A 27449-nucleotide genomic window follows, 5' to 3' on the forward strand; every position below is an offset into this window, starting at 1 on the left:
TCGCTTTTGAGGACTCAGTCATAAATTCTTTGCCAAAGCTGATATCCAGAATGGTATTTCCTAGGTTTTCTTCTAAAACTTTTATAGTTTTAGGTCTTACATTTAAGATTTTAATCCATCTTGAGTTAATTTTTCTATGTGGTAAAAGGTAGGCGTCCAATTTTATTCTTTTGCATATTGACAGCCAGTTATCCCAACACCATTTATTCAATAGAGTCTTTTAACGATTGCTTGTTTTGTCAACTTGGTCAAAGATCAGATGACTGTTATCGTGCTACTTTATTTCTGGATTCTCTGTCCTGTCCCTTTGGTCTATGTGTCTGTTTTTGTAGCAGTACCATGACATTTTGATTACTGTAGCCTTAGAGTATAGTTTGAAGTCAAGTCATGTGATGCCACCAGCTTTGTTATTTCTGCTTAGGATTGCTTTGTCTATTTGGGCTCTTTTTTGGTTCTATATATATTTTAGAATAGTTTTTTCTAGTTCTGTGAAAACATAATGTTGGTAGCTTGGTATAGGAATAGTGTTGAATCTGTAAATTGCTTTGAACAATATAGCCCTTTTAGCAATATTGATTCTTCCTGTCCATGAGCAAGGAATGTTTTTCCATTTGTGTCATCTCTCATTTCTTTTGGCAGAGTTTTGTAGTTCTCCTTGTAAAGATCATTCACCTCCTTGGTTAGATGTACTCCTAGGTATTTTATTTATTTATTTTTTCAGGTACTGTAAATGGGATTGTATTATTGATTTTGTTCTCAACTTGATTGTTATCGATGAATAGAAGTGCTACTGATTTTTTTTACATTGATTTTGTGGCTTGAAACTTTATTGAAGTTGTTTATCGGTTTCAGGGCCCTTTTGGCAGATTCTTTAGGGTGTTCTAGGTATAGAAGTACATCATCAGTTGAGAGAGATAATTTAACTTCTTTTCCTGTCTGAATGATTTTTATTTATTTCTCTTGCTTGATTGCTCTAAGACTTTCAGTAATATGTTCAACAGCAGTGGTTAAAGTGGGCATCCTTGTCTTGTTCCAATCTTAGAAAAAAGGCTGTCAATTTTTCCCTGTTCAATTTGATATAAGCTGTGGGTTTGTCATCTATGGCCTTTATGTTATTGAGGTGTATTGCTTCTATAACCAATTTGTTGAGAATATTTATTATGAAGGTATGTTGAATTTTATTAAGGGCCTTTTTAGCACCTATTGAAATGATCATAGGGTTTTTGTCCTAGACTGCGTTCATATGATTATGACATTTACTGGTTTGTGTGTGTCGATGGTTCAAGGATGTTGGATGCAACATCCTTGCATCCCTGGGATGAATGCCTCTTAATCATGGTGAATAATATTTTTAATGTGTTGTTTGAATCGGGTTTCTAGTATTTTGTTAAAGATTTTAGCAACTGTATTCATCAGGGATATTGCCCAGTAGTTTTCTTTTTCTCTTGCTATGTCCTTGTCTGCTATTGGTATCAGGGTAATGCTGATCTCATTGGAATGAGTTTGAAAGTATTCCCTCCTCTTAAATTTTTGAGATGGTTTGAGAAGAATTGGTATTAGTTCTTCTTTAAGTGTTTGGTAGAATTTATTAGTGAATCCATCACATCTTTGGATTTTCTTTAGTGGGAGACTTTTTATTATTGCTTCAATCTTCTTACTGTTTCTTCATAGTTCAACCCTGGTAGGTCATGTGCATCCAGGAATTTTTTAATTTCTTCCAGGTTTTTCAATTTGTTGCATATAGCTGTTCATATTAGTCTGTAATTATCCTTTGTATTTCTGTGGTATCAGTTGTAATGTTCCCTTTTTAGTTTGTGTTTTTATTTATTTAGGTCTTCTTTTTTCTTAGTCTGGCTAAAGGTTTGCCAATTTTGTTTATCCTTAAAAAAAAAAAAACCACAGCATTTAGTTTTGCTGATCTTTTATATTTGTTTTGTTCTCAATTTTATTTATTTCTATTCTGATCTTTATTCTTTCCTTTCTTCTACTGATTTTGGGTTTGGTTTGTTCTTGGTTTTCTAGTTCCTTGAGGTGCATCATTAGGATTTTTATTTGAAATCTTTCTACTTTTTGGATGTAGGCATTTATTGCCATAAACTTTCCTCTTGTGCTGATTTTGCTGTATCCTGTAGGTTCTGGTGTGTTATGTTTCAATTTTCGTTTCTTTCAAGAAATTTTTAAATTTCCTTCTTACTTTCTTCATTGACTCAGTTGTTCAGGAGCATGTTGCTTAATTTCCATGTATTTGTACAGTTTCCATAATTCCTTTTGTAACTCATTTCTAGTTTTATTCCCTTATGATCAGAAAATATACTTGATATGATTGCAACATTTTAAAAGTTGTTGAGAGTTGTTTTGTGGCCTAACATATGGTCTATCCTAGAGAATGTTCTAGGTGCTGATGAGAAAAATGTGTCTGCTAAAAGAGTTGAATGAAATATTCTGTATCTGTTAGGTCCATTTGGTAGACTATAGTTTAACTTTGATATTTCTTTGTTGGTTTTCTGTGTAGACAATTTGTAGGTTCCTTTTGATCTTGGACTATTACTAAACAGATGCACTTGATTATAATTATACATAATTTACTTCATACTTATTTAAATACTTCTGGAGATTAAATTTCCAGAAGTGAATTTCCTAGGTCAATGGTGTTTGTCTTTATAACTTTGGTAGCTATTGCTCATTTATTTTCACAGAGGTGCATCACATTATACTCCCAAAGTAATACATGGAAGTTAGCCTTTACCCACAGCCACACCAATAGAGTACATAATCAGATTTTTGCATTTTTGCCAATCTGAGAGGTGAACAATGGTATCACAATGTAGTTTTATTTTGTATTGATATTAATAGTAATTGGAGATATTTTCATTTTAACTTTTAAGAACTATTTGTTTTCCTTTTCTGTAAATGGTCTATTCATATCCTTTGGTCTTTTTTCTTAGATTTTTATTTTTGCCTTATTGATCTCTATATACTCTTGTACTAGAAAGATTAACCCTTTGTAATATGAGCTGCAGAGGATTTTTTAAAAATATGTTGTTGCTTGATAGGACTTTCTCTTCTGATTTGTTGGTCAAAGAATTGATCCTGAGTTTCTCTAGCTTTATTAGTATAATCAGTTATATATTAACTGATTTCATAACAAATTACCACATTGTTTTCATTTTGGAGTTTTACGACATTTAATATCTTGTTGAAATACTTTACTTCATTGTTCTTGTTTTTCAGAGATTTCTTAATATTATTTGTTTTCCCAAATAACATTAGAATAAGCTTTTCTGCTTCCTAATAAAAACCTATTTTTACTGGTGTATAGGCCTTTCTCACATTGCTATAAAGAAATACTTGATACTGGGTAATTTACAAAGAAAAGAGGTTTAATTGGCTCATGATTCTGCAGGTTGTACAGGAAGCATGGTGCTGGAATCTGCTCGGCTTTTGTAGAGGTCTTGGGAAACTTATAATCATGGCAGGAGGCAAATGGGGGGCAGGCACCTCACATGGCAGGCCACGAGAGAGCAAGGAATGAGATGCTACACACTTTTAAACGACCAGAAATCGTTTGACCAGAACTCACACACGATTGCAAGGACGGTACCAAGAGGGATGGTGCTAAACCATTAATGAGAAATCCATCCCCATGATCCAATCAATTTCCACCTTCGACATTAGGAATTACATTTCAATATGAGATTTGGGCAGGGACACATATCCACATTTTATCACCTGAAATCATGGTAAAATTGTGCATCAATTTAAGGATCATTGACATTTTCTTGATATTAAACATTATTCAAGTATTTTTGTTGTTCAGGAATGTAGGTCTTGAAATTTTTTTGGTAATATATAAATTTGTTGCAACTTTAGATTTCAGATATTTGTTTCTTATATTAATTTTCCACCAGACTACCATATTAATGTAGTTGATATTAAAATATTAATATCAACTAAAAAATTATGTAACTTGAAAGTATGGTAGTAATAATTTGCATCTTCTTTCCTATTTTTATATCTGCCAAATCTTGGTATTAATGAAAGTAACTATGGTGTTGCTAAATCTGAGTTTGACTTTCAGGCTGAGATTGCTGTATTTCATTACATTAAGTATCTTTCTACCATTGTTTTCTTTAGTTTTTTTAAAACTTAAGGATAAGAATGTTGTAAATGTCTTTTACAGGGTTTAAGGAGATAATCTTCTTGTTTTTCCCTTAGCTTTATTAATAAAATGAATTGTATATTAATAAATTTGCTAGTATAGACCCATTTTTGATCTATGTGAACCCTACTGTTCATAATGTGTTACTATTTAATATGCTGTTAGAATCCATTGGCAGTATTTTATGATTTTTGTATTAATTTTTTAAGACTGAATATTTTGTGCATGCAATCCTAACCTAGTTTAATATTAATATTATAATGTCATCACAAAAAATGGTAATATCTCCCATGCCTCTTTTTTGATTTCGTTTTTGTTTTCTATGCACTGAGCTAGTTTAAATAGCATTGGAATTATCTACTAAAAGGTATTGATAGAATTTCCCCATGAGATTACCTTCTTTTGTGAGTTTCAGATGTTTAAGCTTTTTCTCTATTTCTCCTATTAAAATCTATTAGTTTCCATTTTTGTTCCTTTCTGGGATTAGGTTGAATAAGTAATATTCTCCCAGAAAATTATTCATTTAATCTAAATTTGTAAATTCATTTAAGCAATGCCTCTCTTATGATGTGCTTATTTTTCCCTATTTTGTGAAAATCCTTCTGCATATGTTTTTCTTTTCATAGCTATACCTTCTTGTGTTTTCTTGATTAATTGGTATTCCTCTCCCTCACCACAACAAACTTGATTTATGTATCAATGTAACTGTCATTTTATGTTTTCTAACTATTAATTTCAGCTTTTTTCTTTGTTAATTGCATACCGCTCTTTATTTAGATTCGTATCATGTACTTTTATAACACTTTTTAGTCTTATTATTGATTTATCTACTTTCTTTCTAATTTTTAAATTGATCTACAGTTTAAAGCTATGAATTTGTTCTCTCTGCACTCTTTTGGCAATTTCCCAAAAGTCTTGATCTGGAGCTTTTAAAAAACATTCTTACAAAGGAAATTTTACCAATTCAGTTTGTATTTCTCTTTATCCTAAAAGTAATTTCAGATAAATTTACTTTAAACTTGCCAGGTAATTGAGTCTTTTCATTTTCTGAGTTTTTAAATTGATTTTTAGTCTTATTGGATTATACTCAGATACTAAGATCAGCAATATATACATTTTGGAGATATTAAAGATTTTGTGTAGTTATAGTCAACATTTTATGAGTATTTCTTTTGAAAGCTATAATCTTTATTTCAAGTCACCGCATTAAACATTTATGTTAGATTTACCATCTTAATTGATATATTTGTCCACTTGATCTGTCATGGACTTAGAGAGGTTAATAAAACTTCTGCCACAGGATATTTCTCTCTCCTTATAGTCTCTGTAATGTTTGCTTTATGAGTGTTGGTATGGCATTATGTTATGAACAGCATTTCATAACTGTTTTATCTTTATTGTGAATTTTTCAAATTATTAACAAAACTATCAAGTGATAACAGATTAGGTAGAAGGAAGAGGAAAGCTGCTAAATCTATAATTGTTCATGGAAGAGAACTAGTAGAATAAAGGAAAAGAAAAATTTAAATTAAAACCTTAAATATCAAAGTACTAAATAAAAAATAATGGGTAAAAAAGCAAATCATCTCATGTTGAAAGACTTTTTAAAAAAACTTTAGAAATAGAAAATATGACATTAAATGACATTGAATTAAGACCAGACATATTTGTCAAAGTAATAAATATCAATAGATTTAATTCACATATTGAAAGATAAAGTCATCAGATTGTACTACAAAGCAGAAGCTCAATTAAAATAAATAATTCAGAAAAAATAGAATAAAAGGATGAGCAAAAGTATAGAAATTGGAAAATAAAGTAAGATGCAATCTTTATATATGACAAGTGGAATTCAGACCAAAAAAAATGATAAGAAGGATACTTTTGTCAGTAATTTTAACTTTCTTGATATTCACTTTGTATTCTTAGATTTGATTATACTTGTTTTACCTGATCTATCATGTTTAAATTATGGATAGTAAGTAAAACTTCGTTAACTCCCCTATTTGTTTACTTGTTTATTTTTACACTTTCACATGTCATTTCCTATTTACTATTGCCTTAATCTCCACATTTGTTTAGTCTCATTCCTATAATTAAATACATTCAATAGTCATAATATGTCATTTTGTTATAGTTTCACCAGTCATCTCTTGGCTAACTTAAGTGCTTTTTCAGGTAATGAAGAATTCATGGGAAAAATATTAGCTGAACATCAGTAAAACTTATACAGTTTGACTTAGTCAAACATAGCATTCATGTATCATGTTTTTTTTTTCCTCTGCGTATTATACAGGTATTTCTATATTAGTCTCTGTCATTGAATGGTTGCATTTGATACATTTGAAGCCAATCTGACATTTCTTTCTTTATTCTCTCTTAACCCTTTCTTGAGTGGAACTTCAATTTTTTCTCTATCCTTAAAATCCAAAAATTTTAATAGGCAGTAACCAAAATTGACCATTCTGAGTTAATTCCTCCCAACTAACTCAGAGAATGTTGCATTTTTTCAATGTAGATTCAAATCATTTTTATTTCCTCAAAGTGATCTTGAATTATAACTTAAAAAAATTTCTTCTCATGCTTTCCTTCTTTAGAAACTCATTCTGATTATGATGGAACTTATTTATGTTTACTAAATTTGTCATTTTCTCTCTAAACTATTTAAAATATATCTCTTTGTTTATTTTTTCTCACAACTATCTTTTGTCCCTTGCTTGTTTTTCTACAGTATCCTGCCTTTCTTGCAGTTTTGCAAATCTTTTTTTCTTTGTTTTATGTGTTTTATTTTTCTTTTCTAATTCTTTCCTGATTTCTGCATGCTCATTTTCATCCCTCCTATTGTTAAGATATGTTAATCCTATTCCTACATTTTTACTTGGCTTTTTCTAAACACATGGAATATTATTTCATTATGCTTCTGTTGTTTTCTGTATGTATTCATTTTCATTACATTTCTCATCCACTTTTAGGCAGTCTTTTCCTGCTGCATATTTTTCATTTTTGTAGATTTCTCCCATTTTTCGTGGAAAATCTTTGTGTTGGTGTTAATACCCAGTTCTTTTTTCATTGTTCATCACTGAATATGTTGAATTTTCCTGGATTAGCAATTTGGGGAAGGTACCTAAGAAGGAGGCTAGGAGAGAAAGGGTACAGTAGCCCTTCAGATTTTTCATTTGCTCACTACTTCCATCTCTTAGGGGTCCTGTTGATTCTTTCTATGGATGTGCCTCCTTTTTCTGCAGGATACATAATATAACCGCTGCTCTAAAAATGGCCCTGCTCTCTTCTATTCTATATCCTTAATTGTATCAAGGGTGTAGCTTTTGAAATTCAAATTGGGCACCTTGTCTTTATTTTAGATATTTTTTTTTTTTTTAAACTGGAACTTCAGTAGATATTCCATCACTTGAGCTTTTACCACTCTTTTCAGATTTTTTTCAGTTCCTCCTATGCAGATTCCACCCAATGTCATCATTATAGGCAGAAGAACCATTGGGGACAAAAAGAGAGGATCATTAGGTTCTCATAATGAATTACTTGAAATGAGAGAATAAATATTAGAAGTAAGGTTTCAAAGGTATGCCTGGGCTGGTACACTATGAATTTTAATAAGTTAATGAGGACTGTATATTTTTAAGTGATAGATTTTTAAAAGTTAATCATTTTGCATAATTAATCAGACTCTGCTAATTAATTCTATAAAACTATATGCGAAATACACAAAATATTTTTGAAATTAAAATAAATTTGGACTAATAAAGAGGAGTTAAAATGATAATTAGAACCTTTCATTGATGCAACAACAATATGTGCTCTTTAAGAAAAATCTGGAAAATATAGATAGGAATAAAGCATAAATTAAAATATATAACATTTTGGCCATAGTTAAATATACATACATACATGTTATTGTTTTAAAACTAGAATCACACTGAAAATATTGTGATCTCCATTTTAATCTTTATATATATATATATATTCTTTTAAATAGGATTTTTATAATGACTGTAGAGTATCCCTTCACATGCAATGGGGTAATTTGTTTCTATCAGTTCTCCATTACAAGATATTCAGGTGGTTTTGACACTGAAAATTGTATTGTGTTAATTGTCCTAATGAAGCAGGATATTTCCCTGACCCCTTCTCGGAACTCGTGACAGGGATGCCTCGTTTACTCAGCCCACTCGCTGCTCTCAACTCCTCCCGGGAGAGAGTGCACGAGCGAACAAGGAGTACGGGAGCTGGAATGAATGAGTGCTGAAATCGGCCGGCCACTTCGGTGCTGGTAGGATCCAGCTCCACGCACTCGGACCTGCAGCGTTCCACCCTTCGTGGGAGGGAGCGCACAGGTGAGCCGGTGTAGTAACTGGTCCCATGCTTTAGAACCGGCAGGAGTGAACTCCATGCAGGCCCCACAGCAGAGTCCAAGCGGGGGTGCCTGCGACTCTCAAGGCCCCAGAGGGCATGTTACTGTGTTCTTTTAGCTCTGCTGTCCGCAGGCGGCATAAGTGTTAATAGCCCAGTGGGGCCTCTGCCTTTTCACACGAGGTAGCTGCCTTCCACCAGCTAGGGCAAAGGGCCAGTGTTGCGCCAGATTCTTCTCGAAGTTACGCTGTCAAGCTTTCCCCTGAAGTCAAGCCACTTCTCTCCTATGCCTAGCTGTATCCTGTCTACTGGCTGAGTCTTGGGTTTATACAGGCACAGGATGGGGCGGGGTGGGGCCATGGGTGGTTTAGGAAAAGGCAACATTTCAGCAGGAAAATGGGGATTAGAAGTTCTCACTTTGGGCTATGGTTTCAGGTTTTTCAGCTTCAGGGTGGGAATTCGTGGGGACCCACTCTTTTAGGCCTAGATTTTCTCTGCCCACTGTTCCTTATCACTAGTATACAAATCTTGGTGTACTTCAAATAGTGTAATCCAAATAGTGTAATCCAATTTAGATAAATTGGAAGGAGTAAAATTTCTGGGACAGAAAACAATGCATATTTCCCATATATCTTCTTAAATTATCCTCTGGAAAGATTTTATTACTTATTTATTATCATTATTCAACAAGTGGCTGATTTCCTTTTCTTTGAATCTTTAATGAAAATAAGCATAATTTTAAATCATTTTGCAGATTTGATATATAAAATATGGTCTCATCTTTATAGTGTGAAACATTAGTGAGATTGAGGTGTTTTCGTTTGTTTTGTTTCCTTTTCCTGAATTCATGGGGCACAGACATTTCTCCTTTATAAACTGCCTGTCGGTGCTCTGTGGCTGGGTTGCTCTTGGTACATTGTCCTTTTTCTGTGTAAAAACTCTTAGTGAAAACTCTTTCATATGGGACAGATAACACTCCTCTTCCCCATCTGGTTTGCCTTGCAATTTTGTCTGTCTTTTTAATACAGAATTTTAAATGTTTATAAATCTGTTGGTATGTTCCTTTGAATTTTCTTCTGTTTTATACTTAGAAATTTCTGTTTTGAAAATCATGAGTATGTAAATATAATTTTTTCATTTTTGCATTTTGGAAATGTCATAATTAAGAGGTGATAATTGTGACATGAGCTGAGGACTGTTTCTGTATTTACTATCATATCTCATTTGTCTCACTGATGTATCTTTTACTAGAATTAGTCTCATGTACTGCACTTTATAATACGCTGTATTATATAAAACATATAAGATACTATTACAAGATAATGTAGCATATTCCTCGCTATACTTTTCTATTTCAAACTTTACTGTGTTCACCCATATATTCTATATAAATTTTAAAACATTTTGTCATGTCCCAAAAAATAGTGCCTTGGGATTTTTATTTTGACATTACTAAAACTAAAATATTATTTAGGGATAATTGATTAGAAGCAACATGATATTTCTCTCATTTTTTTTATATTTTTCTCTAAATTGTTTTGTAGTCTTTTTCATCTAATATCACATATATGATTTTTCCTATATATTTTGTATTTTATGTCTGGCTTATTTTACATTCTTTTTTTTTTTTTTTTGGAGTCTCACTCTGTCATCCAGGATGGAGTGCAGTGGCACCTTCTTGGCTCACTGCAACCAATTCTCCTGCCTCAGTCGCCTGTTTAGCTGGGACTACAGGTGTGCACCACCATGCCTGTCTAACTTTTGTATTTTTAGTAGAGATGGGATTTCACCATGTTGTTCAGGCTGGTCTCGAACTCCTGACCTCGTGATCCACCCACCTTGGCCTCCCAAAGTGCTGGGACTACAGGCGTGAGGCCGGGGGCGGTGGCTCACGCCTGTAATCCCAGCACTTTGGGAGGCCCAGGCGGGCCGATCACCTGAGGTTGGGAGTTCAAGACCAGTCTGACCAACATGGAGAAACCCCATCTCTACTAAAAATACAAAAAAGTTAGCTGGGTGTGGTGGCACGTGCAATTCCAGCTACTTGAGAGGCTGAGGCAGAAGAATTACTTGAACCTGGAAGGCGGAGGTTGTGATGAGCTGAGATCACGCCATTGCACTCCGGCCTGGGCAACAAGAGTGAAATTCTGTCTAAAAAACAAAAACAAAACAAAACAAAACAAAAACAATATGAAAGCAACCAATTTCTTTTAAAAGTATTTTTAAAACTTTCAACAATTATATGGGTTTTTTGGGTACATTTCTCTTTAGAGATTCTATTGTGAAAATATTGTATTAATTGTTTGGCCTTTTTGAGATTTTAGCTTAATTTTAAAATAAAAAACTGCTTAATATTTTTGTTCATTTTATTTTAAATAAAAAAGGTCATTAACTATAACTCTCAAGTTGCTATTTCACACAAAAATAAAATAATAATAGAGATGGACAGATTTTTATCCTCATTCTTTACATTATAAATATTAATTACCATATGATACTATATAGCATTTTATCTGCTGAAGTATTTGATTACTTATATTACAAATGGCTTTATAATGCAGGCCGCAGATTTCTAAATTAGTAGTGTTTATTTTTATAGATCAAAATATCATGTCCAATCACAGTGGCTCATACCTGTAATCTCAGCACTTTGGGAGGCCAAGGCTGATCACTGGAGCTCAGGAATTCAAGACCAGCCTGGCCAACATGGTGAAACCCTATCTTTACGAAAAAGACAAAAACTAGCCGGGAATGGTGGTGCATGCCTGTAGTCTCAGCCACTTGAGAGGCTAAGGCACAAGAGTCACTTGAACCCAAGAGGCAGAGGTTGCAGTGAGCTGAGATCATGCCACTGCACTCCAGCCTCGTCAACAGAGCAAGAGTTCATCCAAAAAAACCCCCAAAAAACCTAATGTTTTAATTTATATTTTAGATTAGTGGGATGGTTTGGCCATGAACTCAGCACCAGATTTAAGATGGATAACAGTAAGTGTATTAATTTTACCTAATAAGTCATTGTATTTTAACTTTAGTTCAATGTTCATTTGTCTCTGTATTATGTGTAATGTATATGCCCCATGGAGAGTGTGCTTCAAAAAATGTCACTGAGAATTCTCAAATAAGGAATGACATTTCCAGAGTGTAAGACTGAGTTTATAGATTTTAGCATGATTTTGAGTCTATCCCTTAGTAGGGAGGTAAAAGAAAATGAAGTCCAAGGTAAGGGTCATGTGGCTTGGCCAATATAGAGTGCCTGAAACATGGGGCATGGAGGATGGGAGGAAATTTGGGACTTGGAGTCAGATCCAGAAAGACTTGGGTGTTAATCACACTTTGCTGCTTAATAGTTTTTTGACCCTGCACAAGTTATATCATCTTGTGTCATTGTTTTTTCTTTCCACTTATCTAATGTGAATAATAAAACCTATTTAAAGATTTGGTTTTAGGGTTAGTCAAGTTCAAAACAATAAGCCAAGTAGGACATAGCAGTACTGTAATCAATACTCATTTTCCCTCCTCTTTTTTCCTAAATATTTTCCTTTTGTGGCTTTTGCCATGTACCAAAGAGTATAGCAATTCCTGTGAGCAGTTAACCCCAGCAGATAGAAGTGAAACTCTACCATGCAGAGCTTCTTTTTCCTGGGTGACCCTATTTCTCAATCACATGGGACGTGGAAAGATCATAAGTGCTTTGAGAGTTCAACATAAACTTGATCCTTCAGATTGCTTTAAACCCTGAGATACCGTTTTAAATTTATTTCCATTTTTTATTGATTATATTTTTTTGTTTTTGAAACAGGGTCTTGCTCTGTCACCTAGGCAGGAGTACAATGGTGCAATCAAGCTCAGGTCAGCCTTGATATCCCTGGCTCAAGCAATCTTCTCACCTTAGCCTCCTAAGTAGCTGGGACTAGAGGTGTACACCACTGTGACCAGATGATGATGATGATGGTGATGATGATGGTTTAGTGGAGATGAGGTCTTGCTATGTTGCCCAGGCTGGCCTGAGATAATATTGTATATATATAGGTGCTCTTTGACTTACAGTGGGGTTATTTCCTGCTAAGCCCATCATAAGCTGAAAATATCTTAAGTAAAAAATGCATTTAATACACCTAATCTATAGAACATCATGGCTTAGCCTAGCCTACCTTAAAACACATTCAAAACACTTACATAGCCTAGAGTTGGGCAAAACCATCTAACACAAATCCTATTTTATAATAAAGCATTCAGTATATTATATGATTTATTGAATACTTTACTAAAAGTGAAAAACAGAATGGGTGTATGGGTACTCGAAGTATGGCTTCTACTGAAGGTGTACCACTTTTGTATCACTGTAGAATTGAGCAATTTTAAGTCAAACCATCGTTAAGTCAGGGACCATTGGTATTCAAATTTGTAGCAACCAAATTGCAAGATAGGATATTCCAATCAAGTCAGGATACCTGTGTTTTACCTTGGCTGCTAAAATAATTAGATCTGTTATGATACCAGTTATTTAAATTCTTTGAGATGGGTTTTCTTATTTGGAAATAAAAGAATTGAATTTGATCAGGGGTAGCAAACTTTTTCTGTGAAGGACAAGATAGGATATATTTTAAGCTTTCTGGGCTATACAGTCTCTGTGGCAAATACTCAATTCTGTCATCGTGGTGGTAAAGCAGCCATAGGTGATACACAAATGAAAGATTGTGGCTATGTTTTCATAAAACTGTATTTTAAAAAAGCAGGGCCTGGCACGAAGACTCACGCCTGTAATCCCGGCACTTTGGGAGGCAAGGCAGATGCATCGATTGACCACAGGAGTTTGAGACCAGCTTGGGTGACATAGTGAGACCTCATCTCTATAAAAACTACAGAAATTAGCCGGGAGTGGTGGCATGCATCTGTAGTCCCAGCTACTTGGCAGCCTGAGGTGGGAAGATCACCTGAGCCCAGGGAGGTCAAGGCTGCAGTGAGCCATGATTGAGCCACTGTGCTCCAGCCTGGGTGACAGAATGATACTCTGTCTCAAAAACAAAAACGAAACTAGTGAGTCAGATTTGGCCCACAGGCCATATGGCCATACATATCAGTCTGTTTTCACACTGCTATAAAGACACCACCTGAGACTGGGTAATTTGAAAAGGAAAGAATTGTAATTGACTCACAGTTTCACATGGCTGGGGAAGCCTCAGGAAACTTACAATCACGTCAGAAGGCGAAGGTAAAGCAAGGCTCGTCGGAGGTGGTGGCAGGTGTGAGAGAGAGAGGGGACATTCAAAACTGCTGTTTTTAAAACAATCAGATCTTGTGAGAACTCCTTCACTATCAGGAGAACAGCATGGGGGAAACCGCCCCCATGATCCAATCATCTCTCATCAGGTCCCTCCCTCCACATATGGGGATTACAGTTGAAGATGAGATTTGGGTGGGGACACGGAGCCACACCGTATCACCATAGTTTGCTTTCTCCTGGATTTGATGACTATAGAAAAAGTCATCATATTTTAACATCCTTTTAGTCAGTCGTAGTGTTATCTCTGACTAGCTATCTTAACCCTATGGAATTTAACTTGCTGCAGTTCAGTCTGCTTAATTCTAATTAGTAGCGCATCTGTTATTCATTTACCTTTTTTATATATTATACTTAGGCAGATCTTTTTTTTAAAGCCCCCTCTGTTGTATGTGTGTGTGCATGTGTGTCTCTGAGTGTGTTTTTTAAGTTAAACCACTTGACCTAACAATCCTAGAGCTAAAAGTCACCTTCATAGGTCATTTCATTCATATTTCTGCCTTTGGGCGACAGTACAATTACATGCCACTAAAAGCTGATGCTCTCTCTCATTGACATGGTTTCATAATAGAGTAGCAACAGTTGAGCAGAACAAGGAATCCTAGCTTGGGAATAGGAAGGCAGAGAATGGGGTCCAGAAAAACTTCCAGAAGAGGTCATTTTTACCTTGGGTCTAAGATTTCTGGTGTTCTGCTAAGAAGGTGGGGAGAAGGGAGGCGGGAACTGCTGGTGAAGGGGAAATAATGTGGATATTTCAGTTCCATGGAGTTGATCTTAAATATCTCAGGAATTCTACCCAGGAGTAAAAGTTTGCATGTTGCTCTTTTACTCTCCAGTACTTTAGTATCTTTACGGACACTTTTCAAGTTACCTTCTATGATAATGACATGATATTAATTTCTCAGAACTGCAGTTAATCCCTGGGGTCTGTGGATTCCGAATTTCAAACCCTCCCATTTTGTTGGTCTGTTCCTTACATGCTAGTTTAGAGGTAAGTGATGTATGTTTCAACCTTCCCACATCTTTGCCTTTTTTCTTGATCTGATTGTGACAATTTGTAGTACTTTCTCTGCTACACAGCAAGATGATACATGTGCACTCTGCATGAACAAGGGACAGAAGGCATCATTTCCCTTTAGGACAGTGATGATGTGGCAAATACTCAGTTCCGTCATTGCAGTGGTAAAGCAGCCGTAGGTGATACATAAATGAAAGATTGTGGCTATGTTTTCATAAAACTGTATTTTAAAAAAGCAGGGCCTGGCACAAAGACTCACGCCTGTAATCCCAGCACTTTGGGAGGCAAGGCAGATGGATCAATTGACCACAGGAGTTTGAGACCAGCCTGGGTAACATAGTGAGATCTCGTCTCTATAAAAACTACAGAAATTAGCCAGGAGTGGTGACAGTCTCCCTTCATTCATGTCACCAGCCCCCAGCACAATTCTTGGCACATTGTTGGCACATAGTAAATATTAAATAGGCCGGGTGCGGTGGCTCAAGCCTGTAATCCCAGCACTTTGGGAGGCCGAGACGGGTGGATCACGAGATCAGGAGATCGAGACCATCCTGGCTAACACGGTGAAACCCCGTCTCTACTAAAAACTACAAAAAAACACTAGCCGGGCGAGGTGGCGGCACCTATAGTCCCAGCTACCCGGGAGGCTGAGGCAGGAGAATGGCGTGAACCCGGGAGGCGGAGCTTGCAGTGAGCTGGGATCCGGCCACTGCACTCCAGCCTGGGCGACAGAGCGAGACTCCATCTCAAACAAACAAATAAATAAATAAATAAGTAAATATTAAATAGAATTCTTTTGGGGAGATACATTTTTTACTCCACTTAGTATCTGTTTAAACATGAAAAACTTTCTTAACTTTCTCTTGGCCTCTCTGTATACCAAATAAGCATGCAACATTTAGTTCTTCATAAATTCACTTATTCAACATAAATTTATTGAGAGTGTGCCTGATGTGATTGCTGGGGACTATACTTTTCTAGTTCATTATAGGTGAATGAACTGACCAAGTACCATGTGACAAAGCTAGGAAAGACTTACTTGAAGGAAAAAAAAAGAATAATCAGAGTAAACCGAAGATTAAATAAGGTTATCTCATGAAGTATGGTGGTTTAATGATTTTTTTTTTAAATTGGAACTTCTATGCCATTTATATCCCTTTATAGTCTCCACTATCACTGACTCAATATTTTCCTTTAAATTAATTTATATTTTTATTTAGGTAAATTTAGTCTCACCCTGAAATGATAAATATACATAACAAGAAAATGAAATTGTGATTCCTTAGATACTATTATTTAGTAGTAGACTAAATGCAGTCAAGTAAAAATATATGGGTTATATAGTATAGAATTCATAATAATGTAAATATATAAAGTAAATATATATTTTGTATACATATATTTAAAATATATTTTAATTAAATGTGCATATATATTTCTAATAGTGGTTTTACGTAGAACTATTCAAACAAGGATTTGAAATTTTTTCATGTCTCCTTCAAAAATCATGCAGTTTTTGAGTTTTTAGCAAAAACTTATACAGGATTTCAGCATCAAATGAGTTGCACAGGATGAAAATTCAAAATTCCTTCTAATCTAAAATTGCATAATTCTGTGAAGACTTATAGCAGTTTCTCATTCTGGCCACTGGATGGCAGCAACAAGTTCCTCTGTTTTTATTAAATTTCACCACTGGATAGTGATCATCACCTCATTTCATTCCATCTCAATTTAAAGCGCACCTACTCAGTTTAACCACTAGATGGAGCTTGTGTTGTTTTCACTTCATGGCAGAATTTTTCTTTAACTTGGAAAACAGACATAGTAACGAGATTTTTCAGCAGGTGATACATATTTTGGAAAGTTTTTTTGAGTAAAAATCTGCTTAGTAAATCAGATAATGATATTTGAATTGTTTTTATAATATCCATTCAGACAAATATTTTGTTTAAACTTTTTAAAACAAAACAAAGTTTCTGCATTCCTTGCAAGTTTATATCAGGGAGAAGATGTGTGACAATATCAGAAGCACCCGGACATACCTTAGGAAGAGCTTGTGCCTAAAGTAATTTCCTCTGATGGACCGTATCTTTGCAAATAACTTCTCAGACACACCTGGAAATTTCCTTTTGGACGCCCTCACTTTGGCATACCTTCTGCAGTGGACTGTTTTTTTTAGCAGTATTCACCCTTCTGCTATGGGAAAGGAAGCACATTCCTGTTTTTCCTGCCACTGTTTTCCTACCACACTGCATTAGAGTCATCTAGACAAAGTTTTTATTTTCAGTTATAATCTGACAACTGATTTATTTTTTCTTTCTAATATCTAAGCTTAAACCTCAGTCTCCTGAGTAGCTGGGACTACAGGTGTGCACCACTACACCGGGCTAATTTTTGTAGTTTTGTAGAGACGACGTCTCACTATGTTTACCCAGTCAATATCTAAACTTAAAATCCTAAAGCCACAAGAAGAATGATATGCACTTCTCTGGATCTTCTAATCACGTATTTCCGTTGAGCCTCTTTCTGCTCATTTCACTGCCAAGACTATGTTCTAACCAAAATTATCTTTAGTTAATCAAGTCTTCTGTTGGTAAAAGTGTTTTCAAAATTATTTCTTACTGTAAATTGCAAAATTTTTGAATTACAAATTAATTCATTGAATTGTTTCCCTTTCTGTATCTAACTGTTAAAATGTCCTATTTTTCTAGATATTTATGGGCTTCTCATGTGAGTAAGCATCAGTGAATTAACTATGTTTCTATTAATACTTACCTTTCTTTAAGTTTTATTATTTATATGTAGAGATGAGGTCTTGCTCTGTCGTTCAGACTGGAGTGTAATGGTATGATCATAGCTTACCATGGCCTCAAACTCCTGGGGTTCAAGTGATCCTCCTGCCTCCGCCTCCTGAGTATTGGGACTACAGGTCTGTGCCACCACACTTGGCTGATTATTATTATTTATTTATTTTATTTCTTTATTTTTGAGACAAGGTCCCCCTCTGTCACCCCTAGAGTGCAGTGCTGGGATCTCAGCTCACTGCAACCTCCGCCTCCTGGACTCAGTTGATCTTCCAACCTCAGCCTCCATAGCAGCTGGGAGTACAATGAGTGCACCACCATGCCTGGCTGATTTTTGTATTTTTTGTAGAGACAGGATTTCACCATGTTGCCTAGGCTGATCTCGAACTACTGGCCTCAAGTGATCCTCCACCTTGGCCTCCTGAGTATTTAGGACTACAGGGCATGCCACTGTACTCAGCTTGTTTTTAAATTTTTTTAGAGATGAAGTCTGGCTATGTTGTTCATGTTAATCTGGAATCTCCTATGTCCATGTTAATCTGGAACTCCCGGCCTCAAGCGATTCTCCTGCCTCAGTCTCCTGTTTGAAATGTTTGTTTTTCGGTGCCATAAAGAAATAGCACTTGAACGTAAATTTAATTTATTGAGTAAGGCCATTTTTACTTCCTGCAGAAAGGGTACAATCGCCAGCAGTTTTGCCACAATAGTACACCAAACAAAGGAGACAGGGTCATTTATAACCCCACGCGTCCACCCTACTGCTGTGTCCGGTTGCCACTGGCTGGAACAGGACCTCACGTTCTGTATTTGTTCTGATTGGCTAGTAACTGAGAACTTTTTAAAAGAGGTAAAGGTAGAGGGGAACAAATGAAGGAGGAAGTAACCTGTGGAACGCTAAGAAAGGTACAAACACTTTTAAATAAGGAAGAGGAACAGGCTATGACCTAATGCTTGCTTGGACTGGTATGAGTATGCCAGGGCAAATATTGAGGCTAAATTGTGGGAGCTAAGAACTAAAGTAGATTGATTTATTTATTACGGCTAGCAGGTATTTCAGAATGTTAGCACAGGTCTTTGAATAAATTTTGCTTCTAAGAGAAGTTACTCTTTATTCCTAATTAGACGGGAAGGAAAGAAGACGAAACTCTACTTTACTTTTTACACTACTAAGCAGTTGAGATGACAGACATGAACCACTGCACTCAGCCACCTTATATTTTTAAACCAGTTTATTCCATTTTAGGAGATAGGTGGTTGAAGTTTCAATAAATGAAAGAAGTAAATGCATGAATCAAACTGCCTCTTTGTTGTCTCTACTTTACTTTTAAGAAATATTCAACACAGTCAAATATGAACTGGAGGAGAGATTCTATACCTAAGAATCAATTGTATATAAATAAGACCTTAGATTTTTAATACAATGACTTTTTAAAAAGATATTAATATGGCTTTTTAAAAAAATACATGTGTATATGGTTGATATTAAAAACAGCACGTTGTAATCAGTTTCAAACTGTCCTTTTGTTTATATTTTTGGATCTGAATCATTTATACAATAATTCTTAAAATACTGTGGATCAAGGGATGAAACCTGAGGCCAGGAAGCTGGAGGCAAGTACTCTCTCCCTCAATGGACACAAAGTGTGACCTCACACAGACAACAACTCCCTTTGGATGTATTTGCCTTATTGTTTAAAGTAAGATGTTTGGACAAGATCATTTAGGGAGGCCGGGCGCGGTGGCTCAAGCCTGTAATCCCAGCACTTTGGGAGGCCAAGACGGGTGGATCACGAGGTCAGGAGATCGCGACCATCCTGGCTAACACGGTGAAACCCCATCTCTACTAAAAAATACAAAAAACTAGCCGGGTGAGGTGGCGGGCGCCTGTAGTTCCAGCTACTCGGGAGGCTGAGGCAGGAGAATGGGGTAAACCCAGGAGGTGGAGCTTGCAGTGAGCTGAGATCCGGCCACTGCACTCCAGCCTGGGCAACAGGGTGAGACTCTATCTCAAAAAAAAAAAAAAAAAAAGATTATTTAGGAAGTCTCAATTTTCAAAATACTTAAATTTAAACAATACATATATTTGAAGGTTCATATTTATATGTAGCAATAGGTAGACAATATTTAGGCCCTTTCAGTATTCTGAATTCATAATGAAATAAATAGCTTCAAAATATGAAGTTAGAGCATTCAGTTAAAATACATGGCGAGTCAGAAGACTCAACAAAGAAATGTACTATATGTTTCCTTTCAGAGTTCCTAGGGAGCCAGTTTTAAGAATCTAAGAGAAAAATACGACAATTGAAAACATCACACCAAACTTATTTTTCCTGTTTATACTTACCTAGCTTTTCTAGCTTCATGTTCATTTTGTCAGTAAGAAAAAAAAAACAGCCGGGCGCGGTGGCTCAAGCCTGTAATCCCAGCACTTTGGGAGGTCGAGACGGGCGGATCACGAGGTCAGGAGATTGAGACCATCCTGGCTAACACGGTGAAACCCCGTCTCTACTAAAAATACAAAAAACTAGCCGGGCGTGGTGGCGGGCGCCTGTAATCCCAGCTACTCGGGAGGCTGAGGCAGGAGAATGGCGTAAACCCAGGAGGCGGAGCTTGCAGTGAGCCGAGATCCGGCCACTGCACTCCAGCCCGGGCGACAGAGCAAGACTCCGTCTCAAAAAAAAAAAAAAAGAAAGAAAAAAAAAACAAGTAGTTGAAACTCTGCCAAGTATTATCTTTTAAGCTGAATATTTTTCAAACCACACTTTTCATTTTTTTATTAAAATTATTCTTTCTCAATTTTGAAAGCATAAAATTTATGAGAAGCAAAAAAGAAAATAGAATATTTATTCTACTTCCCTATTATTCTCTCTCAATATTTTTATGTGAGGCTCAGAATAGACTTTTACCCTGTGTGAGATGAATTTAAAAGTGCCTCGGAATGCAATTGCCCTTATTGTGCTTGTAATGGGGAAAGTAAGTTTTATATTTAAAAGTTATTTTATCATTAAAAAGTGACAACATTTCACTGTATATTAAGATGGAGGCTATTTGTCATACCAAAAAGTTTGGTTTCTAGTTATCAAGAGAAAGCTGCAAGAGCAACATTCCCTAAGCCCCTTTAAAAACTAAATTCAAGTAATATTTCTCAAAGTTTTACTAACTTATGCATACAAATGAACTATCATTAAATGTGATACTTCACATATTGATTGCCCCCACGTACATATTAGGGCACCCATAGCATAACCACAAAATTTCCTAGATTTATTTATTATTTAAAATTTCTTAGAATATTATTAAGCTCCAGACAGAATCTCGGAAAGATTCCTCACATAGTTTTTTTATTCCAAACTTCACAGCCAAACCAGCTGTGGCCTATGCCTTGCCTGTCCCTGCCCCTCTGGGAGAATTTTGATTCTTGGCCCTTGACCCAACACTTGGCAGTGTTCCCTTGAGTCCTCATTATGCCAAGTCTACCTACATTTTGCTTTGCCCAAGAGAATGAAGAGATGCCTCTTACCAAATTCTGTGTAACCTGGGTCATCTGAGTCTCGGAGCACTATTATTTGTACTCCAGATCTCAGGGGCTTATGAAACCAAGATATCAGCCTCTGCTTGAGCTGTCTCTGTAGGCGTCAGACATTGTCTGGGAGGTGTGGTGGAGGAGAGAGACAGGCACCATTCTGTCCTGTTTTTCCTCTCTTGCTTAGATATCATTTACCTTCAGTACAATTCCCATCCTCTCCTTCAGCCAATCCATAGCCTCCATACAGTATAGTTCCAGGAAATCTGTGGCTGAATGGTTTGAGTTTTATTAGAGTGCCTGCCTGCACATGCCACGTGTACATACAGGAATAGCTGTTTTCATAGACTTGATAAAGTCTCAATATCACCAAATGACCCTATCTTTGCTCTTGATATCTTTGCTCATGACACAAAAAAGGAACATTAAGTGGCAGGCCAGTGCATCACGCTCTGTTTGCAGTTCATTCAGTTCTTATATGTCGGATATATTTTTACACTCTACTTGACCTTAAGAGATAAGCCAGAAAAGCACATGTGTTCTGACCCCTAATATTCCAACACCAGTTATTGTGTGCCCTTGTCACTCATCTTAATATAAGACATCTCAGGCAGCAAATGGCAGTATTTTCACACCAGTGCTAGAGTTTAGAGGGGGGAAAATGAGAGAAAGCAAGCCCAAATGCTTCAGTAAAAATAAATGCATTATCTAATATTATTTGCTTTCCTCTCTGAGAAAACTTAGCATTATTATTTAACTGCTTGTTTTCTTATTTTTAAACTGGAAGAAATTTAGGAGTCAATAAAGCAGTTATAAATATTACCAGTAACACTGATTTCCACATTTGCACATGTTTAAATCATATTGCACTTTTTTGGGGATAAACAAACTTTACGTAAAAGTTGGAAAAGTCTTCTTGATTATGATTTCAAAAAGTGGTTTTGGGGAAAAGCTTACATTGTATGATATTTAAATCCATTTTTTAGGTATGTTTTACTTGATTATACTAAGTTAATTTAAAATAATTTGAAGGTATGTTCCCAGACCAAACTGAGGATTGGGCTATTATTTCTCGTGGCCCAATAACAAGATGCAGATGAACAGGGGAGAAAGAGAGTTTTTATTTCTGTAACTGGTTACAGGGAGAAGGCCTGGAAATTATCACCAGACCAACTCCAAATTAGAAAGTTTTCCAGAGCTTTTATACCTTCTAAGTTATATGTCTGTGTAAGTGTGCATTCATCTGAAGATATAAGTGATTAACTTCTTTTAATCTATAACTAAGGTCTGAGCCCTGAAGACCTTCCTCTGCAGCCTCAGTAAATTTACCTAGTCTAAATGGGTCCAGGTGCTGGAGTTATTACCTTTATCTTGTCTCCTGCTAAATCACTGAGGTTTGAGGAGTTCCTTTAGACCTTCAATAAACTTGCTTGCGGAGGCCTGGGGAGTTTCTTCACATCCAGGGTAAAAGCTTGTTTAATCCTAAATGAATCCTATTAAGAATTCCTTCATTATTTTGTCATGCTTTAAGGCCCAGGGAAGGCCTAGGCAAACTCTTGGTGGGCTTTTGTTACATCCCAGCCTTGTATAAGGGCATGGGCTTTTTTCGTTTTTAATATTTAACTTAACCATTCGGTCAGTACTGACATAGTTGTGATAGAGACCTGCGTTAGTGAGACCTGGCCTGCCACAGGTACATGGTATTCACTTACATTTTCTTCCTTTGCAAGTTTTATTTAAGTGACATTTGTACAATTTTTCTGTCATGGAAATTTTACCTCCAGTGTTTAATAGCAAAGCATTTAAAGGAGGGCATAATTTTACAAAAAAAAAGAAAGATTATGTAAAAGGAGATATTTATTGGAAAGGTCAAACATGGGCATTTCCTTTTTATGCATGATTTACTCTTAATTTTTGCTTCTTTGTAAATCAATAAGACACTTTAATCTGATTGTTTCTCATTCCACAGATCTTTAAGCAAGCGACAATGAAGGCATTGCGGAAAAAATCTATTTTGCTAACTGGCTATCTGGAATACCTGATCAAGCATAACTATGGCAAAGATAAAGCAGCAACCGAGAAACCAATTGTGAACATAATTACTCCATCTCATATAGAGGAGCGGGGGTGCCAGCTAACAATAACATTTTCTGTTCCAAACAAAGATGTTTTCCAAGAACTAGAAAAAAGAGGAGTGGTTGTAAGTATGTCTTGCTTTGCTACCAGATTTTGTCTGTGGGCTGCATGTTAGCGAGAAAATTTGGATTGTTTGGTTTATTCATTGTTGCATGTTATTTCACATCAGTCAGTCAATTAAGGATAAATTAAGTGCCAACTAAGCCCTCAGCACTGTGCTAACTGAAAGGCATAGAGATCTGTCATTTCTGATAAAAAAGAAGATACCACAAACTTGGGTTATAGGAATAGTTTTTTGTAACTTATTCTTTTCATAACAGTTTGGGCAGAAAAAAATTATTATTTCAGCATACTCAGTTAGGACATTGTTTTCTCTAGTTTGTACTATAATTCATTTATTGAAAGAATGGAATTAAATATCATACCAATTTATTGACGGGTAAATAAAGAAAGTCTTATTCAGTTGCTTGATCAAATTAAGTTACTTTCAACTTTGTCACTTCAGTCAAAAAAGATATATATACACTTTCCAGGAGTGGTAACATTGCAAGGAATAATTTTTTTTAACCCTTCAGCCTATATGACCTTCTTGAAGGTCTCTTGAAGAGAACTAATAAATGTGAACTGGGTCATTTCAGGGAAAAAAAGATAACGTATCTACTTCCAATGATTATGTAATTAAGGCACTGCTTGGCTCATGTTTACCTCCAAACCTGTAGGAGAGGTTACCCCCAGATGCTGAAGGCACAAGTCAGAAGATTCTAGATCAGACTCTGCCATTGTCAAGCTCTGTCCTCTTAGGAAAGTTCATTAGGATCTATTGGCTTGAAATTTTCATCTGTATTTGGTGTATAAAAATAATTGCCTCCAAGAGTTGTGATTGGATTGGAATCGGACAGCACACATAAATTATACACTATATTGTCTAGCCTGTAGCAGATGTTTTCTAAAGTTAACCATAGTGATCTCCAGGCATGTCCAATTATCTGGTGCTACTTCAGGACCTACAATGTAGCTCACTTCTTATTTGTGAGATCACAGATTAGAGAATAACTTGAAGGATAATTTACTAAAAGTCTCCAGACCCCAGTGAGGTTTTCATTCACTTAAATTCATCTGAGTTCCAGTCCTTCCATGGGGTCCCCACAGGAAAAAAAAAAAAAAAAAAAATGAAAAACTGTATGTATGATCTATTAAATGCTTAAGGAAGATAGCTGCTGAATAGATTTCAGGAATTTATCTTGGCTATTCATGCACCAATCCATTCTTATTTCTTAAATTATTATCAAGAGAAAAGTTTCATAAAACATAAAAACACCATGTTTTACTTAAATATATTGCTTATATTTTGCTTATATATTTAGGGAAATCATTATGAAGGTACTTTACATAAGTTTATCTTGAATGTATATTTTCAATGTGTAAATAACACTAACATTATTGTGGCTTTATTTTTCCCGCACAGTGTGACAAGAGAAATCCAAATGGCATTCGAGTGGCTCCAGTTCCTCTCTATAATTCTTTCCATGATGTTTATAAGTTTACCAATCTGCTCACTTCTATACTTGACTCTGCAGAAACAACAAATTAGCAGTGTTTTCTAGGACAACTTAAGCAAATTATACTGAAAGCTGCTGTGGTTATTTCAGTATTATTCAATTTTGAATTATTAAAAGTATGTCACCATTGACCACATATAACTAACAATAAATAATATATCTTACAGAAAATCTGTTATAATTTTTTAAGGTCTGTGGCACTGAGGAGTCCACAGGGCTGCCAAGGTGCTTGGTGTTTGGGGGACCGAAACTGTGTTGGTTCAAGTATTATCTATACAGTCTCGATAAGCTGTCACATTTCATGGTCATTGATATGTTTTATGTGGTTTAATTTCTGATTGAACTGACAACTTCATAATGTATGTGCAATTATTGTGTCAATTTTGGAAATATTACTTTAGTTTCAATTTACCAAGGTGTTTCTTTGAAGCATTGTAGTCTGATATATATACATACATATATATATATATATATACACACACACTCACACACATATGATTTTAAAATGTTACATCCAATTCCAATCTAGGGTAAAGGAAATACATTTCCTGGGGTAGTGGCTTTCAAATATATTTTGGGCACAATCCACATTGCTCCTGCTGATCTATAATACCAGAAACAAGTATTTATGTGAATATACGCCATATATTATTGATTCTAAGATACTTTTGTCATATTTTAACATCTTTGAAAGAGGACCCATCTTTCAATTTTTAATCAAGTTTCTTACAGTCACCGTTGGCCATCTTTCTCATTACCATCTATGAAATCAGCATGCATCTCAAATAAATAGGTACCATCTTCTATCTGATAAAATAGTCTAAATAACAAAAATAAAAGTGTTTGCGCTTATTTGCCTGTGCTCTAATATGTACTATTCTATTTTATCTCATTATAAGAAATGTTGGAAACTCATTATATTGATTTCCTCACCCACTCGTGAGCTCTAATTCACACTTTTTAAGAATGTTTCTTTCTTTAATGTTATCGTAATCTCTTACTTTTTAAATGGGAACTTCCCCTAATATAAGGGCTTAGATATTATATTACTATGTTTCCATAGTAAATAAATAACCCCAAGATCTTTTTGAGGATTAGAAGTATAAGAAATATGTACTCCATCTCTTGACCTTTTTGTCTCAAGTCTATGGACCTTTCTCACCCACTTTGAAAAACCTAAAGTGACACTCAGCCCTGTTGGACTTACCTAGTTTTCAATTGTTGATGCCACAATCATTATTTATAAGTTGGCAAAATAGCGTAGATATGTATACATAGCCAACAAGAAAGAGTGACATAATTATTGCCCCCGATTACACAAATTTGAATGAAATAAACAAACTTAGATAAACATTTTGGATGGTAGATGTAAATAATAATATGTGGAACTCCAGCATCAATACCTGCCAATACCAGTAACTACTGATATTTATCAAGTACTTACCATGCACCATGTATTGTACTATCTTACTCGTGTTATCTCCCTTAATTGAGTGGTTACATACTGCTTTAGCAAATCTTCCCACTGCAACTAATCCTCATAGATGGAAGAGTTCTCAAAACCTTAAAACTCACGCGTGAGTGGATTCATATATATATGTTAAGTTCTTGGATACATGTGCAGAACATACAGGTTTGTTACATAAGTATACATGTGCCATGGTGGATTGCTGCACCCATCAACCCGTCATCTACATTAGATCTTTCTCCTAATGCTAACCCTCCTCTTGCCCCCCACTCCCTGACAGGACCTGGTGTGTGATGTTCCCCTCCCTGTGTTCATATGTTCTCATTTTTCAACTCTTACTTATGAGTGAGAACTTGCAATGTTTGTTTTTCTGTTCCTGTGTTAGTTTGCTGAGAATGATGGTTTCCAGCTTCATCCATGTCCCTGCAAAGGACATGAACTCATTCTTTTTTATGGCTGCATAGTATTCCATGGAATCTATGTGACACATTTTCTTTATCCAGTCTATCATTGATGGGCATTTGGGTTGGTTCCAAGTCTTTACTATTGTGAATAGTGCCACAATAAACATATGTGTGCATGTGTCTTTATAGTAGAATGATTTATAATCCTTAGGGTACATACACAATAATAGGATGGCTGGGTCAAATGGTATTTCTGGTTCTAGATCCTTGAGGAATCACCACACTGTCTTCCACAATGGTTGAACTAATTTACACTCCCACCAACAGAGTCTTCCTATTTCTCCACAGCTTCTCCAGCAACTGTTGTTTCCTGACTTTTTAATGATGGCTATTCTAACTGGCATGAGATGGTATCTTGTTTTGGTTTTGATTTGCGTTTCTCTAATGACCAGTGATGATGAGCTTCTTTTCGTATGCTTGTTGGCCACATAAATGTCTTCTTTTGAGAAATGTCTGTTCATATCCTTTGCCTGCTTTTTAATGGGGTTGTTTTTCTCTTGTAAATTTGTTTTTTTCTTTTTGCTTTATTTTATTTATTTATTTTTATCATTATACTTAAAGTTCTAAGGTACATTTGCACAATGTGCAGGTTTGTATACATGGGCCATGTTGGTGTGCTGCACCCATTATCTCGTCATTTACATTAAGTATATCTCCTAATGCTATCCC

At 35.6% G+C, this 27449-nt stretch overlaps 1 protein-coding gene across 3 annotated transcripts in view; it reads left to right on the top strand.

The window, feature by feature from the left end:
• KYNU (kynureninase) overlaps positions 1–25023 on the top strand; it is a 175927-nt gene extending 150904 nt beyond the window's left edge. For all 3 annotated transcript variants that reach the window (XM_011935694.1, XM_011935695.1, XM_011935696.1), the window contains 4 exons: positions 11460–11512; positions 14714–14799; positions 23123–23353; positions 24755–25023. In XM_011935694.1, the coding sequence (XP_011791084.1) occupies positions 11460–11512; positions 14714–14799; positions 23123–23353; positions 24755–24880 (496 nt within the window). In that variant the 3' untranslated portion in view covers positions 24881–25023. The remainder of the gene's footprint in view (positions 1–11459; positions 11513–14713; positions 14800–23122; positions 23354–24754) is intronic.
• Positions 25024–27449: the final 2426 nt, after the last annotated feature.

This window comes from Colobus angolensis, unplaced genomic scaffold (assembly GCF_000951035.1).
Source record: "Colobus angolensis palliatus isolate OR3802 unplaced genomic scaffold, Cang.pa_1.0 Scaffold147, whole genome shotgun sequence".
Lineage (NCBI taxonomy): Eukaryota > Metazoa > Chordata > Mammalia > Primates > Cercopithecidae > Colobus > Colobus angolensis.